Here is a 19,014-nt window from a genome sequence, read left to right as displayed (position 1 = left end):
ACTTGCCCGCGTTACGTAAGAGCAAAAGAGATCAACTGTTTTCGCTGAATAATAGTTGGAGAGTTGCATTTGTAGAAAATGGCGGCCATCTAATTTTAACGATGCAAATTTTAAGCTGATATTATGGGTGGTATATTGTTTAATAGAATGGGCAATACTAATTCTAAATGAATCCAGCAGCCTTTTGATAAACAGAATCATGACGAAATCGTACATACGAGCGTACTAAGCCCATTGTAAATCCAATTGATTTATTGTAATAGAATTTGGAGACTACGTATGTCAACTCAAAGGATAGGATGAAAACTCTACACTGTCATAATTGACAACACAAAAAGAGGGATAGAAAAACAATTTACTGAATTTTGGCGTATCATTCTATAAAGTTATCATTCTCACATTCGAAAGAAAGCTTAAAAAATGGCAAATTTGAGTGGAATTGAGACTTTGTATAAAGAGTTAAAAACCGAATGGTCAAAAAAGCCTCAAAATCTAAAGAAATGTGGACAATTATTGGATGTTTTAAAGGTATTTTATATCTCTTATAACCTCACAATGCCTGTTACATTTTGCATATTCACCTACTTTGTTTTTATGGATAATATAAGGTCGAGCTAACCAAATTAGCTTTCCTGCCCACTGGCGATATGAAAACAAGTAAAAATGAAATGGTCTTAGCTCGTGATGTTCTCGAAATTGCCGTGGAATACAGCGTCGCTAATAAGGACATACCGGCATACGAAAGATATATGTCCCAGCTAAAATGCTATTATTATGATTACAAGTACGTATTATTCATTAGTACTTAAGGCTTTATTAAAGAAATGCTAATATACTGTACATTTTTAGGCAAAAGATTGGAGAGTCCGAAAATATGTACAAATTATTGGGAATAAATCTGCTTTATTTGCTGTCTGTAAATCGAGTTTCCGAATTCCACACAGAATTGGAGCTGTTATCGGCCGACACTATCCAAAATAACAAATATATTCGTCCCATATTGGCATTGGAGCAGTACATAATGGAAGGACGTTATAATAAAATTTTCCAAGCAAAGGTAGTCAACCATAATAATAAATACTTATTGATGTTAATGTAACTCGTAACGTTCTAAATGCAAAATTTCACTGTTTGTAGAGTTCAGCACCTTCGGAAATATATAACCACTTCATGGATATTCTACTAAACACCGTACGTGATGAAATCGGGGCTTGTATAGAAAAATCGTATGAAAAGATATCTGCTAAAGAAGCAGCGAAACGCTTGAATCTCAATTCTCTTGAGGAGGTCAAAACTTTTGGCCAAAAACGGAATTGGAATTTAGGGCCTGATGGAATTTACAATTTTGTGGAAAAAACTGCCAAGCCCAAAGAAGTATTACCATCAGTTGAGTTGGCAGAACAAGCAATTTTTTATGCTCGCGAATTAGAAATGATTGTTTAATTGTAATTAATATTAAAATAGTTTGTACTAATCTGGGAAATAAATATAATAACTTGCTATAATTGTCGTATTATTTATTTTGATAATTAATATTAGTTATATTTCTCACATTGTTCTATTCATACATATTTATTTTGCTGATTACTTTCGATGTGCGGAAGGTTGTGGTAGGCGATATTTGGCTATTTCCACCTCTGCTTCGGCGTAACTGAAGCGGTTGAAGGAATAGTATTCCGGGACTTTATATTCACCAGTCGGAGAAGCACCGGGACCTAGTGGACCGGAAGCTGGTTTGACGATGTTGCTGCTTAGTCCTGGCACATTGGTATTAACACCATCACTACCACCTGGTCCCTTTGGAGGTTTTATTCCAGCCATATCCTGTGCTGCCTGGTTATAGCCTCGACGTACAATAGTACTCAATGAACGTGTTCGACGGAACATATTTAATATTTACTATTAATTTTTGCGAATTAGAAAACAATCTCAATATGCCCCTGCGAATCACGTAATCACAGCTGATAAATGACAGATGTACACAGTGATGCAAACAATATTCGATTTTTTATCGGATATTTTAAATCGATGAATGAATATAAATATTATTTGATTTTATTAGGATGTATTTATGTATTATCTTAGATAAAATTGTAAATATATACATTAATGTAGTAAATTTATTTTCTTTTCTTCAGTTTTGGTTTCACAACTCCATAATTTTGGTCTATTGCTGTCACAGGTGCACGTTTCTTTTGTTGTTTCTCTAACTTGGTTTTACTTCGACACTTAACAGACGCCGCGCCGGTCTGATTTTTGCCTAACTGGTGGAATTTCTTTCTTTGCTCACGTATATCCTTCAAACGTTTGCGCTCATCCAATAAGTCCTTGTAATTTTTGTATGGTTTCTTGGGTGCCTTGCCTCCCATCTTCATGAGCTGGAACATTTCCATTTTCTTTTTGTTTTTGGGAATGCGTTGATTATTCATGGCAAAACGAAGAACTTCATTGCGTGCTTTTTTAATATCGAATTCTTCAGTTTCATCTTTAGAGATATTTCTTTCGGAGTCACCTTTCTCCAACTTTCTGTTGTGTTCCTTTACATCGTCGCTTGATTTATCAGGATCTTCAAACACCACAGCCTGAAAATCATTGGGCTGTTTTTTTCGTTGTAGCGCTAAAGCGGCTCGCGTTGGAACTGGCTTGAAATCCGCAACTATGTCCATTTTTCTTCCAGATGTACTCCTTGTTTGTTTACCTTTGTATTGTGATTGTTGTTTTCTTCACTCAGTACACGGTAAAACGTGTTGATCACATTTTGTAGTTGCCAGTTAATAAAAGACACATTAAAACTGAAGTATAATTTAAAATCTGTAAATAGATCAAGATAAATAATAAAAAAAGGGACCTTTAACTTAAATATTCATAATTAAGTGTTAAAAAAAAGTGTAAACTTAAAGAAGGCGTCGTATTTTTAAGAAGTAGAACCCAAAACTAAAAACATTGGCATCACATTTTTATGAAATTGTTGTTCCACTACACATTGTTCATGATTATTACTTTATCTGTGATCATTACTTTTTTTCTCACTTTGACTAATCAAACACGATATTGTTGTACAGATTTATTACATTAAAGTTACTTTTTAATTAAGTTCGCAAACTGAGAAAAGTTTTATTAAACAAATATAAAACAACTTTATTTGCTAACACTTACTTGCGTAAAATGGCCACGGCTGTAGGTTCAGCCGCAACACTTGCTAATCCCGGAGCTATACGTAGCCAAATATCCAAGGAGTTGCGTACAAAGGCTAACGATTTCCTTAATTCACGACGAAATGCTAACAATCTTTTGGATATTATTGCACATTTTCAGGTATATACATATATTTTCATGTACTCCTCTCCATAGTTAAATAAATTTGGGAATTTTTTGTATTAATTAAAATGCATTATTGTCCAGCATTGCGTAAAAGAAAAGCAATCTATTACTGCTGCTGTGTTAACCTTGGAAGTTGTGTTCGTAGAAGTTTTAAAGCGCCGAGAAATGTGTATAGCGGGTGTGCCTCTGAAACCGAAAGGTAATTACATACTCGTATATACACTAATCACATACATACATGTGTATGTATAAATTTTACAAAGATATTTAATTCTAATTTTGTGCCTACAGACGAAAGTGCAGAGACCAAATACCGCGAATGGCTGCGACAACGTTACGAGGAAGCAATGAGTTTAATACTTAGCTCCTTTGAAAGTGAAAAACCCGCAGAAGCGGCACAAGCCTTGGTATCAAGCATGAAGTTATTGGCTGCAGAAGGCAAACATCCCTTAGATAAATGCGATGAACCTTGTAAATTTCCTAAGCAACGTCTACGAAGTATTTTACAGAAGTTAGTATCAGCAACGAAATCACAAAGCACTCTACTTCAGCGTTTCAAAGAGTATTCCGAATATTTGGATGTGGTGTTCTACAGTTGGAAATTGATGCAGCAACTAGCTACACGAGCTGCCTTTGCTAATGACGTTTTTGCATGTAATTATTTGGAACTTATAAATGTTTTGCCTGTGACCAAAGACCTACATGACCAACAAAAACTGTTGTGCATAACGCAATCCAGCGGAGAATCTTCACAACCGGAATGTTTTGACTACGCGCCAGTGAAAAAATGTATTAACAAAGTATGGATGTGCCTAATGCAATGGACCGACGATATACAGGAGCCTGTGCATAGACAAATGCTTATAATATTGTTGGAGCGAATTTTGCCACACTTGGAAAAACCTATATTGTTAACAGATTTTCTAATGGACTCACTTGATTGCGGTAAAAATATTTTGTTTTCTGATAGTTACAAATATCATCACCTTTATATTTTAGGCGGTCCCGTTAGCTTACTCGCACTGCAAGGCATTTTCACTCTGATACAGAAGCATAATATTACGTATCCAAATATTTATGAAAAGCTGTATTCTATGTTTGAACCAGAAATTTTCCATACCAAATTTAAGGCACGTCTGTTTTATCTGGCGGACATTTTCTTAAGCTCAACACATTTGCCTGAAAATTTAGTAGCCGCATTTGTTAAACGTCTGGCGCGATTAAGTTTAATCGCACCGCCACAAGATTCGATAATTATTTTACATTTTATTGGCAATTTGATATTACGTCATGCCGGCTTAAAACGGCTTATTTGCGCTCAGGCAGCAATTGAAGGTATGCCAAATTTGTTAAAAAATTTTTACTGTGTTTATATTTCATTTAAACTCCTAGTTTCGCGCGACCCCTTCATCATGGAGGAACGCGATCCAACAAAGTCAAATGCGTTAGATAGTTCATTATGGGAAGTGGTATCCTTGCAGAGGCATGCTATCCCAGCAGTGGCGAATGCGGCACGTTTTATATCCCAACCTTTACCAACTACCGAATGGGATTTGTCTTCTGTATTAGAATTGAAAGAAGACGACGTAAGTAAATTTTCGATGAATTTGCATATCATAATGATAACCCTTTTAATTGCTTTATGTTTTTAGATTTTTGATCAGGAGATTGCTAAAAAGAGCAAACAGTATGCTTTAGCTTTTGAACGACCACAGTCTTTATATTTACCACATGATGATAAAGTGAAACAATACTGGAAACTATTCTAAATATTACATAATTGAGTATATGTACATATATATCTAGATGTGCTGCACTTTAAACTGCGGTTGTGGTAGCCTGTCGCGGAGCTGCCTTTGATGAGGAGATAATTTTCTTTACATTGTGAACTTGTTTTAGGATTTGACTTTAAATACACTAGAATTCGTCGGTATATTTAAATCAGTTTAGTTGTGTTTATACATAATAATAAGTGTAATAAAAAGGCTATATATTGTTCAAAACATAACTTGTTCGTATAAGGTTCAGCGTTGAAACTACAGTTGAACTTTCATAACTCGAACTTCTATAACTCGAAATTCCCCATAACTCGAATTCTTGAGTTGGCAATAGAAATCAAATTTCATACATATTTTCCTCTAGAATTCGAATTTTTTGTAAATTATGGTAATTCGAATTAGAGAAGTTCAGCTGTACAATTGCCACCACGGGTTCATAAAAGGATCGAAAGCTTACCAAGCTCCAATTTTATCGAAGATTTTTTTTTACATATCAGTAATAGATTTTTTATGTTTTCGCCCATAAATTACAATTCGATAACAATACATTAGATGTTTGCAACATATATAAATATCGATAATATCTTCCTCTTTACCATCTTTAGGTGAATCTCGGTATTTGCAAAATGTCAAAACAGTAAGTGGGAGACAAATCAAATATTATTATTGTGCATTTAATTGTTTTGAATATTTCTAGATATGGTCTCATCATTCCTGGACAACAAAAGAAACAAGATGAGTCGACCACAGCTGCTCGGCCAATATCTAAGCCATCTATATTTGATGAAAGCTCCTCGGACGACGATAGCAGACCACAATTTAAACCGCGCACAGGTATAGTACAAGGACCTAGTTTGATGGAGCGACGAATTGCACGCACAATGCAAGAGAAGGCATTGAAGGAAGATCCCACGGTTTTCCAGTATGATGAACTTTATGACGAAATGGAAAATAAGCGAGAACAGGAACAAGAAGTTAAAAGTAAAGAACCCAAGAAGCCCAAATATATTGGTCGCTTAATGGAGTTTGCTGAACGTCGTAAGTTGGAAAACGAACTTAGGATGGAGAGGCAAGTCCAAAAAGAACGTGAACAGGAGGGTGAGGAATTCAAAGACAAAGAAAGTTTTGTAACCTCTACTTATCGAAAGAAGTTGGAAGAGATGAGAAAACTGGAGGAGCAAGAAAAACGCGATGAGTATCTAGAAGCAATCGGCGATGTGACAAAGCAGAAAGATTTAGATGGATTTTATAGACATCTATTTGAACAGAAAACAGGTTCAGCAAAAGAAGTCAAGAAACCGGATCTACCCGTCGTTACATCTGCAGGTGATGAAGATGATATAGCATATAAACCAATAAAGTCCGGCAAAGTACCCCAACAACGAACCTACCGTAAGCGCCGTGCTTCCGATGAGATGGAAGATGATGACAGAGAAAATGCAGAAAATGAGGGTAAAAAGGTGCATTTATCAAATAATATAGATGCAGATTCGGACTTTAGTATTGATTCATCATCTGATGATGAAGAGACATCTAAAGAAGCAGTGGGAGATAAAATGGTTGAAAAGACCAAAGGATTAGCGGCGAACAATAGTGCAACCACAACTGCTATAAATTTGGATGCAATAAAGAAAGAAAAACCTGACGAAAAGATCGAAGATAACGATTCAAAAACTGAGAAACTTGCCCCAATAGTATCAAGCGAAAGTGATTTGGTCGATGTAAAACCCAAGGTTAAAATAGATAAGAGTGCGATATGGAAGAAACGTACTGTTGGCGAAGTTTATGAGGCGGCCGTGCAACGTTATTACGAACGACGAGCAGCAAGGAGGGCATAAGCCGATTATGTAGAAAAAATAATAGTTAAGATTTAATCAATTATTAAAGATTTATAAGTTAACTACAATAAATAGATTAAACTCTGAATGCATTAAAAGAAGAATGTATATTTACATAAACGCACATACACCTTGCTTCATTGCTATAAAGACATTATATTTCTGTGAAATACTGAAAAAAATGAGTTCCCATTCCAAAAACGTTTGATGTTATTTTAAAGCTCCATGGTAACTCCAAAAACTAAAAAAAAAATTTTTTTCTAACGTTACTTTTTGTACTATTATAGGTAGCAGAATACTCTGAAAACGGTGTTTCATTGCTATAAAGACAGCCCTTCCACTACGAAAAACGGAGAGAAACATTTTTTATTAACAACTGTGAATATTCGCATTGGCATTGAGTTGGTGTAATGAGAACTCATTTCTGGGGTTAATAAAGCCCATGTATCAAAAATTGCTGTTTCCAGCTCAGAAATTGTATTAAATTGACGATAATCCTCGTAATCTTTTCTTATCAGCCATCCCCAGATGTTCTCAATGGTCATTCCAAAAGATCGATATTTAGGTTACGTTTTCGTTGACCTGATCGTATGGATTGTTGCGTTGAAAGAGAAAGATTCTCGCGAATAACTGTGTATATGGGGTAGCAGCTTTGCTTTGTAGAGTTTGATCTATGCTCCTCGAGAGAGGGCTTTACTTTTCAATTGCTTACTCAGCTCGAAATGGCACCTGTTGGCAAAAGTGATTCTGCGTTGTATTTCACGCTGGTTCCAAAATAGACGAAATTATCTACGACTACAAAGTTATGACTGTCAGAAAGCCGTAAACCAAATCACTGATCACTGGAGATATTTCGTCTTTCTCTCGTTCACTACCAGACCCATTTGCTTTGTTCCTTTTCCAGTCTAGAGAAACCAAAGCTAACGGCACGCCAGCAGCTGTACACTCTTATAGAATCTGGTCTCTATTTAGCTCTGCAGCCCGTATTATTTTCTCCAGCAATAGATTGAAAAAGTCGTACCATAGGGAGTATCCTTTTCTGAAATCTCGCTTGGTATCGAACGGCTCGTAGCGGTCCTTCCCGATCCTGACGGAGCTTTTATTGCTGTTCAACGTCAGCTTACGCAGCCGTATTAGCTTTGCGCGGATACCAAGTCCAGAGATAGCTGCATAACGGCAGCTCCTTTTCGTGCTGTAAAAAGCGGCTTTAAAACCGACGACATTGACATACTTGTAGTTCTGCGAGATAAGAGACAGCGACTAGGTCATGTCGTCCGAATGGATGATGACGCTCCAGCTCTGAAAATATTCGACGCAGTACCCGTTAGGAGAAGCAGAGGACGAGGCAGACCTCCACTCCGTTGTAAAGACCAGGTGGAGAAGGATTTATGAATCTCGAATTGGCGTCAAATAGCGGAAAGGAAGAACGATTGAAAAGTGGGTATGATCAGGTGGATTCGTATTAAATGTACTTGAATCGGGATATCGATTTGTATTTTAATTTTATTATCAAAGCAGTGTCTTAAAACTATTTCTCAGATGGTTATATTCCACACGCCAACAGCGTGACGGTTTAGTTGATAAGTCAAATTTGGGTTCCTTACGAATGGACGATTAACGGTACCGAAGTTATCCGGCCAAATTGTGTAATTTCGGCGACCGAATCCAGTGTATGGCAGAACTAAACTCCGAAGGTTGACCAACACTATTTAAAACAAGTTCTTATAATCTGAACCGGATATATTAAGTTTGCCATGTTTGGAACAATCAGAATGAAATGTCGGGAGTATATTTGTTATATATATTTTTTATTTACGCTGGCTACTAAGGTCTTCGGCTCTTATATTACAATACTAGCTGACCCCGCAGCCGTTGTTCTGCGTAAAATTATATAGTTTGAAATGAAAAGAAAGTTAAATTTATCATTTCATTATTTTTTTCAATGTAACGCAGCTTTATAAACAACATTTTTCGGTTTCTGTTCCGGTGTACAGAAAAGATGGTTTTCCAACTCGTGAGCACGCTACGGCCGTGTGAAAAACATAGCATTTCCAAATTTATGCCTCACACTATGCGACTATCTTTAGGTCCTGTTGACTGTCATCTCAAATTCAATTTTCACTGGAAACGGAATACGTTTGAATTGAAATGGCAAATCGTTAGAACTTAAAGGAATTCGTAGGATCAAGCATTCTGTCCCCTTGTATTCGATAGGTGCGTCACAATCAGTCAGGTTCCATTACAAAGTTTCGGCGCATGATGATTGGGAAACATAATAACGACGGATCCTACTTTGAGACGCAAATGATGCGGCGGCATACCAAGCCTGTCCAAAGAATTTAGGAATACCACTGGATAATTTACGGCGTCGTCTTCATAATCAAGACGATCGATCGATTTGTATTAGCGCAAGTCTCCCGGAATTTGACTTTGAATCTTCCAGTTGAAGTCAACAACATCGGTATTTTTGGCAGCTAACATTGCGCGTGCACTTAAGGAATCGTAGTTACGATAATTTGGCCAATGTCCGAACATTTGTGATGAGTTCATCTTTCGTGAATTGACAAAGGGAAGATGGCATTAATATCGAACCACCGGAAGTATCAACCGAAATTGTAGCATTTCCAATTTTTAGGGAAGACGATGTAAAATGTCTTTGACAATGTCGATGTTTATATCGAAAAGCAGCGAACTTCATTTTCATTCCAGAGATTAAAGTGTTCCAGCATTTGTAATTGCTGACTTACTTCTCCAAAACTTGCACATATTCCCATTCACAGTAAGCAATGATTCAAATAAAGTTGAACCGCGTACATTAATTAATAACAACCGAAGGTAGAAACAATCGTCGTTTTTCGGGTGGATTGTGTAAATTCGTCCTAATGCATTATTTGATAAGACACCTGGATGCCAATCTACTGGTTGGCCTTGCGTTTTGCGTAACTATTCGACGATGCATTCCATGTATAATATCAAGGTATTTTCGAATAGAGCAGTGTTCTCACAAACGCATCACTGACGAAAGTTGAGAAAAAACTTGTCAATGTTAATTTTGTTGCTGGCGATGTTTCCACTGACTATATTGTATTCTCTGGGATGAAATACACTCTTTGGCCATTCTCCTAATCAAATGCGAGACGCACAACAGTCGCAAAACGTTCATGAATTGCAAAAGTAAATATCCTGCAAAGAGCTTTATTGCAGTTCACGTATCGACCGTATCGTTCAAGACCAATAATCGCCATGTTGCTTCCTTTGGTGACGTACTTACAAACGTATTTTATCGATTACACCAAACTGCAATACTCAACATTGACATGACTTTTGAATGTGAATTCGACAACAGTGGCGAATATGGTACGATCCATGTGTTGTCAACTTCGATACTCACGCCTCTAAATTGAATGCTAACTGTTCTGCCATTGTCGTCTGGTGAGCGACGCCGATAGAGTGGATATCCATCATTTCTAGTGGATACTGTTTTGTGCATTTATTGACAGACATTAAAACCGAAGTGGGGTTGTGGTGTCCGCAAGGTTAATGAACCTTATTGGTTTTCATCACTTCGTAAAATACTGGATCTTTCTTTGCATCAGGAATTTCCGCATTATTGAATGATTTCATCAATATGATCTGGTGTAACCACTATCCACCATCCAAAGAAGAATGTGTGCGTGCGGCAAACCTCTCTTTTGCCACTCCACAGAGTAAATCTGGCATCTAACAGCACCATATATGCGTTGCTTCAAGATAATGTCATCATTTTGGCGATTCATTTTTATTTATATGCATACATACATACATACATACATATGTAGATTATATGTGGCTATTAGTAGCTAACACTAATTTAGTTACAATTAAATTAAGTTTGATATCTTACATAATTTTAGAAAATAGTTGATTGTCCTGATGTTGTCAGTATTAGGTGTCTTTAAGATATTGGATGGTTTCGTTTTACCAAAAGTAGTGTGGCCTGTCCTCAGGCGCACAAACGTTTTTATATCTTCGCAAGAGAATTCAGTTGGGCAGTTTGGCTTGGCACCAGAGGGATTATGCTCCTTGTAATGGTGTTGAAAATTTGACCAACCTCTCGATACTCGTGAAGTTCTTTTTTCACCATATTGCGAATGTCTTTCAACGTACAGTGATCGAATGAATGTAGTGGTTCTTTTCCAGTTTTTTTTGTGCGGTGCGAGTTGGTTCCCTTCAATACCAGCATGCCCAGGGATCCACATGATCTTAATTCTGTTTTTGTGTTGATATAAAATTTATTTTATATTATTGATCAATACTGAGTTATTTGTGCCATTCAAAATAGCGTTCGGAAGCTGATGGCTTAACCGTAATTGTATTCAATTAATAATAATAATAATAATAATAACAAAATAGCGTTAATTGACGATTTGCTATCGGTACATATGATATATTTATTCCCGGTTTGTGCAACAAATATAACCGCTTCTTATACTCGTATCGCAGCCGCTTCAGCTGTGAATATAGTACAGTACGTTGGTAAGACTCCGACAGTTATGGGGACACCTTGGTCGTTTGTTATCGCAAACGAATGCGAATGTGGGTGTGTGATTTGGAGTCATCGGTGTATATTAATTTCCACTCCGGTTTGTACTTTTCTACTGCGCCATCGACTAGGTGGATATACAGGGTTTGTCCAGAAAGTAAAGGAAACATTTTCTTCCTCCACGACTGTACTTCGTAGCGTGCACGCACCGACTGGATTCGGTAGAGGCTGTTCCTAGCTAACGTACGAGGGTCAGTTGTACCCGAGCACCTGGAGAGTCAGAACAAAAGTTTTCGCGTGACGCGTTTCTGTGAGTGGTCAAATCCGAAAATTCAGCGTTCGTTCGAGCAGAGTTACACCATTAAATTCTGTGTGAAACTCGTTAAATTTGCGACAGAGGCGTTTAATATAGCCAAACAGGCTTACCCAGATGTTCCTTTAGCAAGTAATTGTGTGTTTTGGTGACACCAGGCCGGTTTGGAGGGCCGGGAAGAGGTCGCTGATGAATGAGCAAATCCAAAGTGAAAGCAATGCTCATTGTCTTTTTCGACATCGAAAGCATCGTCCACCATGAATTTGCTCCTCCTGAACAAACGGTCAATGCCAAGCTTTACGTGGAAGTCCTCAAGAGACTCAAACCAAGGGTCAATCGAGGTCCGACAATACATCGCAGCCGATTGGAAGTTGCACCACGACAACGCCCCGGCTCACACCGCCTTTCAGCCCAGTTGGGACCCCCCGGATTTTTTTTTGTTTTTTTGCCTGAAAAGGTCGATGAAAGGCTCGGCTCTCAAGGCTATTCCGGATAATGCCTTCAGTAACGCCTTCAATGCCTGGAAATCTTGCTGACAGCGCTGAATCGACCCAGAAGGTCTATTTTGAAAGTTTTTAAAGAATTGTTACGATTGGTTCAATAAATCTCTGTAAATCGACTCGGTCCTATTACTTTCAGTGTCCATACATTGCGAGTCCAAAAACTATTTTTGACAACATCAGTGCTTTTACAATATTCACATGTGTTGAAATGTGTATGCGATAGTGTTGTGATGAAAGAAACTCAAAAATGTTTAATCTATTTAGTAAGCTTTATCAAAAATTAGATCAACTATGTATTCTTTAAGTGTTGTATGGGGGATTTGGGTGTTTTCAAGGGAAAGGTAGGGGAAGGTGTATTTTCTTTTCCTGCTGATATAAAATGTTGAACTTTTGCTCGGTTCCTGTCGCTTTAGACCATTCCATTATGTCGGTCAGAATATTAGTAACAGTGGTTTTGACTTCATTCAAATTCTTAAAAGCCGATAATATTAAGACAGCGCCAGCGTAGATAAGATGGTCTATGATGCGGTTTGAGGGTAATAAGTTGCTGAGTTGGTTAAAGGCTACAATAAATACCGTTGTGGAGAGAAGAGATCCTTGAGGTATGCCATTATGTAGGGGGGAAATATTGGAGTTGTTAGCAACTGTGAACGACCAGTTTCGATTAAACTTAGTCTGTTTAATTCTTCTCATATTCCTATATTATAGTTCATACAATTGAAAATCAAAAAGAATCGTTTCCTGATATTAGTATCCGTGTGTTTCAAAAAGGGTTGATCGGGTCAATACTTCCCTGAGTCCCCATATACCTTTGTGGCCGAAATTTGACATATAAAAAAGATATAATATCTGGGTGACTTTACTCCATAGAATTGCCAAATATTGCCTATTGTTCCTTTTGCCAATATTTGATAACTCAAAAATGTCTCTTAATTTCTCTGTTAAACTAGAAAATAATTAAAATTTGAGTTAGAAACTACATATGTATGACAAAAATAACGGTACTTACTTGATAACTACATTTATAGTGTTAAACATCTGTTCAAGGTCAAAACATCTCTCTGCACAATTTTTTTTATTTTTTTGGTTCACTGTTTATTTATAAACCGGACACTTTTTGTGATAACCTCAAAATGTTTGGAACGAAACTGTCACTTTGTCACTCACTTGCTGAAATTGCATCATAAAACTGATAAGTCTGAAATAAATGCTATAACAGCAATTGGGTGACGGTCTCGTCATACACTTGGCCGCACACACCGCTAAGATGTTCCTTCACAGTTGCAGCAAGGAATGTCCAACCGTCAAGCGTTGTTGATCTTCGTGTGCGAATGGAGAGGATGGCTTCACGTACTGTATTGCATTGTGTCTATTTGTGTAAGTGTGTGTTTGTATTTCGGTTTTACAATGTTGTGCAACAGTTGCATTACACTCCATCGCTGCTGGCCTGCTGTCACTTTTGATGTGTTCATCACGACGCCGTTTGCCGGAAGGAAATCGCTTGAAATTAATTCCATTTTTTATTTTCATGTTCGCTGGAACATGAACACACGTATGCTCGTGTGTATGTATGTATGTTCATACAGCGAAACACTTAAGGCGCCGTGGTAATGCTACACGTCGCGGCTATGAAGTGTTAAATTGCGACAAATTGTTGTTAGTGTATTGTTGCGATGTAACCAAACTGTAAATGTCCGTAAATATACACACGTCATGTTCGTGCGAGTGCAAGCCAAGTCGTAGTTGGTGTAAAGCATTATGCTGTCACAGTGAATACATTGTGGTCCTACGGCAGAGGGGTATTACGTAACTTTGTCATAACGCCTCAAGCTCGTGGTAGCTGGAAACATTGCCTAATTACTGGTGGAAACTCAATTTTACTGTTATCGTTTTAATATGCTTCTTCATACTTAAATTCATTTAAGTTATTCTGGTAGTAATTATAAGACCTCGAATTCTCTCATCGTGGGCTTTTCAGAGTAGGTTCTATGTTACCGGAATGGACTTTAAATTTTATCCCACTAAGTACTGTCAACACCTCAACAATTTCAACTACAACAAGAACATCAATGTTTTCATCTAGACTATAGCTCGGCTGTAGAAGTGTTGGGATGCCGGCCTTGGTTAGGTAGCTGTTCACAAGAAAGGCGGTGTGAGTCGGGGCATTGTCGTGGTGCAGCTTCCAATCAGCTAGGATGTCTTGTCGGACCCGATTGACCCGTCGTTTGAGTCTTTTGAGGACTTCCACGTAAAACTTGGCGTTGACGGTTTGTCCAGGAGGAACAAATTCATGGTGGACGATGCTTTTGATGTCAAAAAAGACAATGAGCATCGTTTTCACTTTGGATTTGCTGCCAGCACGGTCTTCATCAGCGACCTTTTCTCGGTCCTCCAAAAACGCCTGGAGTCGCCGATACACACCACTTCTTGCTAAAGTAATATCTGGGTAAGCCTGCTTGATCATATCAAACGTCTCTGTCGCAGATTTAACGAGTTTCACACAGAATTTAATCGTGTACCTCCGCTCCAACGAACGCTGCATTTCCGGCTTGCACCACTCACAGATACACGTCGCCCGAAAATATTTGTCCTGACTCTCCAAGTGCTCGGAGGCAACGGACCAGCCGCTCGCTCGTTAGCTAGGAACGCCCTCTACCAAATCCAGTCGGTGCGCGCACGCTCCAAAGTAGAGTCGAAGAAAATCCCTCCTATTACTTTCCGGACAAACCCTGCTTATATGTTTATATTTATATATTAATAAATATCGGAAGGATCAGCTGAACCCATTTGAAAAATCATTTGGGCCTAAGAAAGGTTTTCACGATTGGTTCCAAAATCACTCAATTTTTTCGAAAAGCTGCGTCGCGTTAACGTCTGTGAAACAATGCTCTTCGACTAAAAGGATGCCATGAAACGTATTATTACTGGCCGTAAGTGCTGGATCTATGCTTATGACCCGGAAACAGACGATCAATCGTGGCAAAAGGTGAGCCGAAACCGAAAAAATCATGTCAAAACAGGTCGAAAGCCAGGGTTATGTTGAGAGTTTTCTTCAATTATCGAGGTATAGTGCAGTCTGAATTCCTTCTGATCGGCCAAACTGTTAACAAACAATAATACTTGAGTGTTATGTGTTGCTTGCGCGAAGCTTTTCGTAGAAAGCGCCCTGAATTATGGGCCGACAATACTGGATTTTTGCTTCACGATTGATTTTTCGTGAGTTTTGCACCTAATTTTCAACCAATATCATGCCCAACCACCGCCTTCTGCCTTTTCAGCAAACCCAAACAAACGCTTCGCGGAAACCGTTTTGAATCAATAGATGTCATTAAACGTGAATCTCTACGTGAATTGAAGACTATTCTAGAATTGAATTTAGAAACTGTTTCGAGATTTGGAAAAAATGTCGGCACAATTGTATTAAGGCCAAGGGGTATTACTTTGAGGGAGACAATGCTTAAGTCAAGAATTTTAAAATTATGAACAAAGTCTTACTATTTTTTGCTCTTAGTAGTATACATATGTACAAGTATAGTATTTAAATAATGAGATCTCTGCACTACCATGACAATAACGATACTCAACCAAAAATTCTCGGAGATGCTAATAATATATTGTTGCATAAATGGAAAAAACATCCTGTTAGCAAAAAATAATTTCAAATTAATAGATGTACATTTGTCTCTGTCCTGTGCTCACAATGCGAAAAATAATGCGATATAATTAAAAGAGCATTACAAAATAGCAGGCAACAAGGAAATCTGAACTCAAAAATGTGTTGTTGTTGCTGTTGTTGTACAAGCAATCAAGCATAAGGATGCTTTGTGCATTTCTAACAAATAATTCGAGCAATTATTTTCGTATTAAATTGGTTAAATTGGAAACCAGACCAAACAAAACGTCACAATCACTACACACACTTCCAAAGAAACATACATACATATGTCCATGTATGATAGTGTGCGCGTGTTTGGGTGTTGTGGGTGTCAGTAGAAGACCCCAAAAATGTTGTTTAACAAGTTATTAGTTTTCTATTGCGATGCTGGACAGAACTGTCTACGTACAATGTGTCATGACAATAAATATCTATGTACATTTGCATACATACATACATACATACATACATATGTATGTATATGCAAATATGCAGATTTGATTGAGTGCGGCAAATACAACAGCTAATTAAGTACAGTTAATAAACGGAGATGAGAAATGCAACACTTTGAAGTAGGGCAATATGAATTGTCATTGGCCACATGTGAGTATGTAACGGTTTATGTACAGTATGTGCTAGAAAGTGTTTTGTATCGCTATATATGGGTATGGTTATTACTATAATGACGTAAGTCAGATTTTACAATTTTTGCACCAGCAGCTAAACTGTCAATTTATTAATTAAAGCTTTATAGTAGCTTAAGAACTTCTTATGGGATTAGTTAAGAAAGGCCCAACTTTGCCAACTTATTCTGCGAGTGCGAAAAAAGTATCTGATTGCCCTCTTTCGTTTTTGGTACAAAATGGTGACTGTGGAGCCAATTCATAAACACTTTCTTTGAAAGGGGTTGAGAGTTATGCGAGGAATTCCTCTTATTGGAAAAAACAAGAAAAGACATTAACTTCGTTAGAACCGAAGCTATAAAACTCTTCACCGCTGCATTTCTTATTAGCAAAAATTCTTTATCTTACTTTTTATCGGTCAATATCGACGATTCCACCAAACAAGCTGCTGCTTGGGGAGAAAAGGAGTTGCGCAACATTTCAGGCTGATTTCTGAAAAACTGAGAGACTAGTTCCTTCATATACAGATGAAAGGACAGACAGACACGGCTAAATCGACTCAACGCGAGACGCTGATCATTTACCATATATACAATATAACGGGTGATTTTTTTGAGGTTAGGATTTTCATGCATTAGTATTTGACAGATCACGTGGGATTTCAGACATGGTGTCAAAGAGAAAGATGCTCAGTATGCTTTGACATTTCATCATGAATAGACTTACTAACGAGCAACGCTTGCAAATCATTGAATTTTATTACCAAAATCAGTGTTCGGTTCGAAATGTGTTTCGCGCGCGTGTTTTGTTCAGCGATGAGGCTCATTTCTGGTTGAATGGCTACGTAAATAAGCAAAATTGCCGCATTTGGGGTGAAGAGCAACCAGAAGCCGTTCAAGAACTGCCCATGCATCCCGAAAAATGCACTGTTTGGTGTGGTTTGTACGCTGGTGGAATCATTGGACCGTATTTTTTCAAAGATGCTGTTGGACGCAACGTTACGGTGAATGGCGATCGCTATCGTTCGATGCTAACAAACTTTTTGTTGCCAAAAATGGAAGAACTGAACTTGGTTGACATGTGGTTTCAACAAGATGGCGCTACATGCCACACAGCTCGCGATTCTATGGCCATTTTGAGGGAAAACTTCGGACAACAATTCATCTCAAGAAATGGACCCGTAAGTTGGCCACCAAGATCATGCGATTTAACGCCTTTAGACTATTTTTTGTGGGGCTACGTCAAGTCTAAAGTCTACAGAAATAAGCCAGCAACTATTCCAGCTTTGGAAGACAACATTTCCGAAGAAATTCGGGCTATTCCGGCCGAAATGCTCGAAAAAGTTGCCCAAAATTGGACTTTCCGAATGGACCACCTAAGACGCAGCCGCGGTCAACATTTAAATGAAATTATCTTCAAAAAGTAAATGTCATGAACCAATCTAACGTTTCAAATAAAGAACCGATGAGATTTTGCAAATTTTATGCGTTTTTTTTTTTAAAAAAGTTATCAAGCTCTTAAAAAATCACCCTATACTTTATAGAGCCACCGATGTTTCCTTCTGAGCGTTACAAACTTCATAAAACGAATGTTGTTTATTAGATAATCCCACTTTGTAGCTTCTTCAGCTCTACAACGGTGTTCAAAACGAAAAATTATAGAGTTTTCAGTGAACACAAATATCTTAACACAACTTAAGCTCTGTTTTAAACTATGTCAATATTCTCGAAATGCATACATATGCATAAATGAAACTAACTGACGGATATTGTTTCCGTTGAAGACCTGATAATTCATAAATTGCAATTTTGTTGTTTTGTAATTTATAGAATAGAAAATAATTACTTGGTGAGAAGTAAGGGAATTTGAGTAAGACTGTATTTTGTGAGTGTTTGTAGTTGTGCAAGTAGACTGCTGGCAAAGAAACTTTGATTTGAGTGCCCGCTGTTAATTGAAAGGGAATAAGTACAGAGTACGTCATCTCATATGTCAATATATTTGAAAAATCTTGAAGAAAGAAATATTCCGGAAATTGTTACATCATTTAGTGCCCATTTCAGTTTATTTACAATATTTTGAAAATAATATCAATAAATTAACATTTGCTGGAAGGTACATTCTAATTTCAAGATGAAGTTGCTACATACAGTTTACACGGATAGACGGACAGAAAGACAGTCACACGGATTTGAACTCGCCTCGTCATTCTGATAAACATAACTATTATACTCTGCAGCAACATGATGCAAGAGTATAAAAATATTGGATCAGATACTCGTTTTTAAAAAGTGGTATAAATTTCATTGAAATCTACTGAAGGGCTTTCGAGCTACAGTGGTTACTAAAATGTGATCAATTTCCACGTTCTTTACTTTTTTTAAGAAAAAAACACAGAAACTTCAAATTTGATGGGGAATAATTATTGTCATTCGAAAGAACGTTTTGTGGCATTGACGATAAT

At 37.5% G+C, this 19,014-nt stretch overlaps 5 protein-coding genes across 6 annotated transcripts; 3 read left to right on the top strand and 2 right to left on the bottom strand.

Annotated features, from left to right (window-relative positions):
• The first annotated feature begins 329 nt into the window (after positions 1-329).
• LOC105224968 (26S proteasome non-ATPase regulatory subunit 8) lies at positions 330-1,505 on the top strand. Its single transcript, XM_011203244.4, has 4 exons — positions 330-528; positions 609-784; positions 850-1,057; positions 1,138-1,505. Exons 1-4 carry the CDS (start codon positions 421-423, stop codon positions 1,441-1,443), a joined length of 798 nt encoding a protein of 265 aa, XP_011201546.1. The 5' UTR covers positions 330-420; the 3' UTR covers positions 1,444-1,505.
• LOC105224970 (uncharacterized) lies at positions 1,501-1,973 on the bottom strand. The gene has a single exon (XM_011203245.4). The coding sequence runs from the start codon at positions 1,885-1,887 to the stop codon at positions 1,585-1,587; it is 303 nt and encodes a 100-aa protein (XP_011201547.2). The 5' UTR covers positions 1,888-1,973; the 3' UTR covers positions 1,501-1,584.
• On the bottom strand, positions 1,969-2,795 carry LOC105224967 (uncharacterized protein C1orf131). Its single transcript, XM_011203243.4, has one exon. The coding sequence runs from the start codon at positions 2,664-2,666 to the stop codon at positions 2,121-2,123; it is 546 nt and encodes a 181-aa protein (XP_011201545.1). The 5' UTR covers positions 2,667-2,795; the 3' UTR covers positions 1,969-2,120.
• Positions 2,796-2,956: 161 nt separating this feature from the next.
• On the top strand, positions 2,957-5,329 carry LOC105224966 (nucleolar complex protein 4 homolog A). 2 transcript variants are annotated; one of them, XM_011203242.4, is made up of 6 exons: positions 2,957-3,315; positions 3,403-3,520; positions 3,613-4,266; positions 4,321-4,656; positions 4,714-4,907; positions 4,974-5,329. In XM_011203242.4, the coding sequence occupies exons 1-6, from the start codon at positions 3,166-3,168 to the stop codon at positions 5,088-5,090; spliced, it is 1,569 nt and encodes a 522-aa protein (XP_011201544.2). In that variant the 5' UTR covers positions 2,957-3,165; the 3' UTR covers positions 5,091-5,329. The 2 variants fall into 2 exon arrangements, with proteins under 2 accessions (XP_011201544.2, XP_049311373.1); XM_049455416.1 differs by having other exon boundaries at positions 2,976-3,315; positions 4,321-4,907.
• Positions 5,330-5,592: 263 nt separating this feature from the next.
• On the top strand, positions 5,593-7,061 carry LOC105224965 (nuclear speckle splicing regulatory protein 1). Its single transcript, XM_011203241.4, has 2 exons — positions 5,593-5,736; positions 5,797-7,061. The coding sequence occupies exons 1-2, from the start codon at positions 5,726-5,728 to the stop codon at positions 6,935-6,937; spliced, it is 1,152 nt and encodes a 383-aa protein (XP_011201543.2). The 5' UTR covers positions 5,593-5,725; the 3' UTR covers positions 6,938-7,061.
• Positions 7,062-19,014: the final 11,953 nt, after the last annotated feature.

This window comes from Bactrocera dorsalis, chromosome 4, assembly GCF_023373825.1.
Source record: "Bactrocera dorsalis isolate Fly_Bdor chromosome 4, ASM2337382v1, whole genome shotgun sequence".
Classification (NCBI taxonomy): Eukaryota; Metazoa; Arthropoda; class Insecta; order Diptera; family Tephritidae; genus Bactrocera; species Bactrocera dorsalis.
The sequence above is the reverse complement of the archived record's forward strand: the minus strand, read 5'-3'. Positions and strand labels throughout refer to the sequence as shown.

Excerpts from the sequence above, each read along its gene's own strand:
- LOC105224968 (XM_011203244.4), top strand. The coding sequence starts at position 421 with ATGGCAAATTTGAGTGGAATTGAGACTTTGTATAAAGAGTTAAAAACC. Across the intron at positions 529-608 it reads AATTATTGGATGTTTTAAAG|GTCGAGCTAACCAAATTAGC; the intron begins GTATTTTATATC and ends GGATAATATAAG. Across the intron at positions 1,058-1,137 it reads ATAAAATTTTCCAAGCAAAG|AGTTCAGCACCTTCGGAAAT; the intron begins GTAGTCAACCAT and ends CACTGTTTGTAG.
- LOC105224970 (XM_011203245.4), bottom strand. The coding sequence starts at position 1,887 with ATGTTCCGTCGAACACGTTCATTGAGTACTATTGTACGTCGAGGCTAT.
- LOC105224967 (XM_011203243.4), bottom strand. The coding sequence starts at position 2,666 with ATGGACATAGTTGCGGATTTCAAGCCAGTTCCAACGCGAGCCGCTTTA.
- LOC105224966 (XM_049455416.1), top strand. The coding sequence starts at position 3,166 with ATGGCCACGGCTGTAGGTTCAGCCGCAACACTTGCTAATCCCGGAGCT. Across the intron at positions 3,316-3,402 it reads ATATTATTGCACATTTTCAG|CATTGCGTAAAAGAAAAGCA; the intron begins GTATATACATAT and ends ATTATTGTCCAG. Across the intron at positions 4,908-4,973 it reads TAGAATTGAAAGAAGACGAC|ATTTTTGATCAGGAGATTGC; the intron begins GTAAGTAAATTT and ends TTATGTTTTTAG.